This window comes from Hyalella azteca, unplaced genomic scaffold (assembly GCF_000764305.2).
Source record: "Hyalella azteca isolate HAZT.00-mixed unplaced genomic scaffold, Hazt_2.0.2 contig16194, whole genome shotgun sequence".
In the NCBI taxonomy this organism is placed as follows: Eukaryota; Metazoa; Arthropoda; class Malacostraca; order Amphipoda; family Hyalellidae; genus Hyalella; species Hyalella azteca.
This window is the reverse complement of record NW_025946021.1, coordinates 1-5,970: the sequence shown is the minus strand read 5'-3', so window position 1 is coordinate 5,970 and position 5,970 is coordinate 1. Positions and strand designations below refer to the sequence as shown.

Here is a 5,970-nt window from a genome sequence, read left to right as displayed (position 1 = left end):
TTCACGTCCTAGGCTCGGACTGTTCCAAATGTAAGCTATCCAAGCCCTCCTGATGCTCTCTGGACGCTCCAGCTTACCAACCCTGATGGCGACCTCTACAAGCCTGACTCAGAGTGCCTACACTGGCTTATGTGAGTCTGGCTCTTTGATTTTTTTTATACCTAGTTGTGGATTTTCCATTTGTTTCAGCCTGGAACGAGGGATAAACAGAGACCTCTTCATGTGGCCTCAACATACATGCATAATTTCTTGACGAACTATGACTTTTTAGCTATGCCAAAATAATAGCACTATCGAATCTTTCACCATCTACCTCTTTGTTATAATCTGAATCTATTAAGTTGGGTTCTAAGAAATTTTGATGAATATATGTTTATGTGTATGCTGTCTCTTATCATCCACAGAACCAACCAATACCTATAGAAAATATAGATACGTGTACGTTTTCTCATCCACAGAGCCAATATATGAAAATATATATATGTGTACGTTTTCTCTCCTCCACAGAACCAATATTCATGGGAACGACTTGAGCAGTGGGACTGAGGTGGTACCTTACTTACCACCCGTCCCACCCAAAGGTGTTGGCTACCAGCGCATGGTGTTTGTTCTGTACAGGCAGAGCGCGCCTCTGCCAGAACTGCAGCATCTTAAACCTAAGGATAATTTGTGAGAAAAATGCATGGCATGTGTGATAATTAATGAAATCTGTGAAAATTTATCATTTCGCTGAACAGACTAGCCTGAGGATGGTTCAATCTGTCCTGAAAAAAATTCCAGGGAGAATCACAAATCATTTTTTATCCAAATTTAACCGTAGAATGATTAAATATTGGGATTCCAAGACCTAGTGTTTTTGCAGTATTTCGACACGCAAATGTATGACATCACCATTTCAACCATCAATGAACGCATGGAACTAAAACAAAGCTTAACTATAAAGGAAAAGCTGGAGAGGTGACGGAATTACCTACGATGTTGGAATATACCGCGTTTACCCTATTAACATTGCTTAAAGATATTATAATGCATTTTTGACACTTAATTTGTAATTAGTTTTAAGATTCCAAATCAACATGACAAAAATGCTGAAAGCGACACGAATTTTTTCCTTCTCCTGTCTTCACCTCATAGTATGGCTGTATGCTGTATGGGCAATGCTCTATTGCAGAGGAAATGTTTTCCGTACAAGCTTGGGGTCATTCCGAGCTGAAACGCAATAAAAAGAGGTTCATATTGCTTCTACTCTAAATTTTAAAGACACTTTAATATAGTCATTAATTTATTCTAAATATACTTGGCGACTTGAGTGCATATAAATTTGGGATAAATGGCGAGGTTTGTATAGGATATTTGCTTCATGAGGCAGGACATGAAGGATAATTTTTGTTGCTAATTTATACTAACAATGTAATGGTAGTGTCAGAGTGTTGCCTAAAATAATTCAAGAATCGTTTCCCATTCATGTTCTTTCCCACAGAATAAGCAATTAGTTTTTAAAAATGTAAAATGACTGCAAAAGTCGCGCACAACACTCTTGCATCGATCAGAGTTACGCAAACGAATTGCATTGAATTACGAATTGAATTGCATTGACACTTCAATGCATTACAAATGCATTGAAGTGTCTGAGCTCGTTTGAATAAGCATGACACGAGTTGACTTTCTTACACATGATCTTAATAAGGTAAACTACCGCGTTAAATCTCATAAAATGAAAAGATTAAAACAAATAAAAACATTTCAAGCACTTAATTAAACTTTAAAGGATAAAACTCACGTCGGATGATAAATATTTACATATGTTATTTTGTGTGATCAAAACGAATGGTACATGCATTTGTTCAAGTATGTTAATACAATTATTTTTTACCATCAAGAAAATTTCATGAAAAGGAACAAAACTAAAATTGTGGAGGCAGAAAGGCATGGATAGGGCTCTTGCAGCCGCTGAGATTAGAATCTTCCCACATCAGCTGCTGCCCGTACGTTCAATGTGCCACGCAAGACACTCTCAGATCGCCTCTTGATAAGAGTCAAGGAAGACTCTACCGGCAAACCAACAGCATTGTCAGCAGAGCATGAGCTGTCGCTCTGTAATTACATTGAGTATGTGAATAATGGGACAAATAGAGGTTTTCCTATGACCGTGGCCCAAATTTCAATGTTTGCCTGGTCCATTGATCGTAGGTCCAAGAGACATTTTTGGAGAGAGAGGCCTCGCTACCGACGCTACGTATAGGGGTTGAAATTTAGTTCCAGAAAGCCTGAGTTGGTCAAACATCGGAAAGCTGAATGCTTAGATCACGGCCGAGCAATTTTTTCAACAAATGAAAATTGGATTGATTCTTTACGATTACTGCGAGATGCTCGTGAACGTTATAATGTTAGTGAACGTCCCCATGACATGGTGGTGGACCTCAACAAGTCCTCGCAGAATGATGTCTTGCCTCAGCGAGTGAAGAATTCTCATTCTCAGCACGTGACATTACAATAACACAGAAGCATTGATTGCTGCGTTTCACCGTACCGTGTTGCAATGGCTTCAATGATCATTTTTAAAGCCGCATTTCCAGAAGGCAGCTAATTAAGCTACCAAAATGTCTCCGATGAAGCTTTGGACGGCAAACAAGCAACTGTCTCCATTAATTGTGAACTTGTCGTACGGTGGCTCAAGTTAAGATTCTTTGCATTTGCCCAGCCATCAACAGATAAACCAAGATTTCTGTTGCTCGATAGTCACGCCTTGCATTGCTCCTGTAGATATTGCCTACGTCAGGCAGAACAACTTGACATTTCTACAGCGTCAATGCCAATACCGGTACCTACATATCCACAAAATATTAGCGATATATATCACAGCTTGTAACTTACAAGGATATGCATGAGAACTGAAGGTGCGCGTCGTGCATGCAGTCATTGACGGACATGAAGTCTTGAAACGCTTATAGTCTTATTCTTTCATCGATATATTCCTTCTTCTGTCATGGCCGGTGTAAAATCAAATATGTATAAATACATGGAGAAAATATAACAATATTTTACCATGATCTATTTCAGTATCAATGGCTGGAGCTATATAGGTGTCTGTGATGGTTGATATAGTAATATATAGCAATTTCAGCGTTTATTAGGATGTTCTACCCATCACCAATTCTTAGCATTGCAGAATTTTCACAGCTTGTTGCGATTTCAAACACGCACCTCAGTGCTCTAATTTTGCCGTGCTTAACCGCCTGGCCTTCTTGCTGATTTGACCAGAACTGTAGCATGGTAGCTGGGATCAAACCCGCACCTTACTGCTCCAGTCACACTATTCTGAACTGTAACCACTGGGCCACCTTACCCTTATATCTTGAACAATGCTGCTTTCTCGCTCAAGGCCGCGCGCACGTCCACGGTAAAAGCTGGTCTATGAGCCCCTTTCATGACACTAAAAACGCATCGATGAGCAGCTAAATATGCAAAGATTGCAAGAGGCCAGTAATGTGTGCTAACCAATCCTGCAAGAGGTTGTTAGCGCGAGACTTGTACAAACTACTCATGAGAGAGACCGTTTGCGACAGACTCACTAACTGCTCATGAAAGAGGCCATTTGCGTGAGACCCATTAACCACTCTTGAAAGAGGTCATTTGTGCGAGACCGATTAACCACTCTTGAAAGAGGTAATTTGCGTGAGACATTAAACACTCTTACAAGAGACCGTTTCTGCGTGTACCAAGCCAAACCAATCCTACATAAGGGTACGCACACAGTGGAAGCAGGTTGCCAGCGTGCTGGTTACCTACTCAGGCTGGCGCCTGAAACCATAGAATACAGAAGCATATTCGTACAGGTTTTCACTGTAAACACTTACATTATTATCCTATGTTCATTCTTGTGGCAGGTTGGAGCAGGTTGCCCGCGCGGGCAAACCTGCTTTCACTGTGTGCGTACCCTAAGCCATCTACGTGTGTCCTAAACTAACCTCACAGGTGAGAAGAAGACCCAACAAAATTGACACAGTCGTGTATGATACCACGAGCTCTGTAATATGGACCCTAGGTACATTGCTGAGAACACAAGATTTCTGTGTACCTAAGGCCCTTGTCGAAAGGGAACGATGTCGAGTTGATTAAGACGACGGAATACATTAAAGTCTTTCTCTTTATTTCTTGCAAGTCTGCGACATAGTTTTGTGGGTGTAGTTACTGGCTTTTAATATTTCAGTGTCTGGCAGCGGACTCTACAAAAGCATTTCAGCGGTCGAGATCTACTTGCGGGCAATGCGCTCTTTCTGTTGGCCATAATATTGGCCCTCGTGTTATAGATGGGGGTTGGGAATTACATTTTTTAGATTCAAAGAAATTGTTCACGCTGTGTACAAAGATATTCGCACTCAGAGTGATGAATTCTATTCGAATTGCTAACTAGTGTGCTTCACTGGGTACATGGTAACAGACTAATTTTTCATACGCAATGTTCATCCATGAAGTGTAATTTTTTGATAGAGTAGGAGCAAATGAATGGGATGAACATTGAACAGCCCTTCCAACATTGATGCAGTAAAAAGGACAGCTTTTACCAGTCACGAAATTGAATCTTACCGCAAATCCACTGAAATATGGTAGCTAGAAGAAAGATATATTCCTTGGAGTTTCATTTATTTTTGACCAAAAGCAATTTTTCATTTTACTCTAATATCTTACATAAAGACTGAAGTTGGAGGGTTGATTCCGCGTGAATTTGAGGCTTTCTCTACTGTACCTTACGAAGGCGCTATTCACGAAAAGACTGCAATAACCTCGCCAGGCTATGGCGACTTTAGTGTACCCTTTGTTAATATTGCTGGCGACTTTAAAGTAGGTACTATATACCTTGCCACTCCCGACGAGTCTTGCAAACTTCCATTTTATTATATGATCGAGCAATAAAAAAATGTAGTGACTTTTTTTTCTCAAAAGTCTGAACATAAGCCAACCCTGCGCAAGTGTTACATTTAATTTTTAGCTTCTTGGTGTTTCAAAATTTATTATCTAGCGGATTTTTCAAAAGTGGCGACTAATGTGGCATTGACAATAGGTATTATATACCGGTACCTATAATCTTTCATTCTTTGTAATGGTATTGTTTAGTGCCTGTTAATGGCCATTGGCCAAGATTGTAAATGTAAAACTTTGTAATCTAATTTTGCAGCTCAATCAAGCAGTTTTATTAAAATAAGAATGGCAGCCTATTGAACTTGGTAGCTCCAATGAAAGTGGTGCAGGTGCTGGTGGAATTGTGATTTGTGAGAACTGGGATAGCTGGTTTAGAAGGGAGATATTTCTATACCTGCTATTTAAATATTTATTTGGTAATACCCGTACTTTAGAATTTAGATTGAGTGCATCCAAGAAAAGGGGTGTTTTTTTAATTATATGTTTTTTGTGGTGTAAAGAATCTAAAATCCGTTTTTTGCGGTCGGCATCGGAAAACCAATTTTTTCCCCAAGGCTCTAATTCGCAAAAAAAAAATCGGGCAAAAATCAGCAAAATGGGCAAAAAAACCTAACCTAACCGTGGTTGCAATGTCGTGGTTGCCTGCAATGTTGTGGTTGCAAGAGTATATGGGTCACCAAGGCTAAGTTAAAAATGCTATAAATCCACAGCTATTGGGGCCAAGATTTAACTTGCATTTATCCTAGATGTATGTGTCACCCCTCACCCGCAATAATTATGATGCATGTACATCTGTGCCATTCATCATGCATCAACCAACACAGGCTACATCATTAGTATAGCCACCTGAACCCTGCATTGAATGATTAGAGAATTTGGAGCATATACCCAATCCTATCAAGGCCAAACCAATGCAACCCAACCCAACTAAACCTCACCCAATTCATCCCAACCAGCAACAGAATGAACCCAACTGAATTCAATCCCACCCAACTTGAATCAATCCAACCTGATTCAACCCAACTCAATCCAAACCAATCTCAAGGTTGG

At 40.0% G+C, this 5,970-nt stretch overlaps 1 protein-coding gene across 1 annotated transcript; it reads left to right on the top strand.

Annotated features, from left to right (window-relative positions):
- Positions 1 to 12: 12 nt before the first annotated feature.
- On the top strand, positions 13 to 669 carry LOC108678258 (39S ribosomal protein L38, mitochondrial; the record flags this gene model as incomplete). Its single annotated transcript, XM_018166628.1, is given in 2 exon segments — positions 13 to 131; positions 508 to 669. Coding segments are annotated over 2 exon segments (281 nt in total), but the record flags the coding sequence as incomplete, so codon positions are not given.
- Between the last annotated feature and the right edge of the window lie 5,301 nt (positions 670 to 5,970).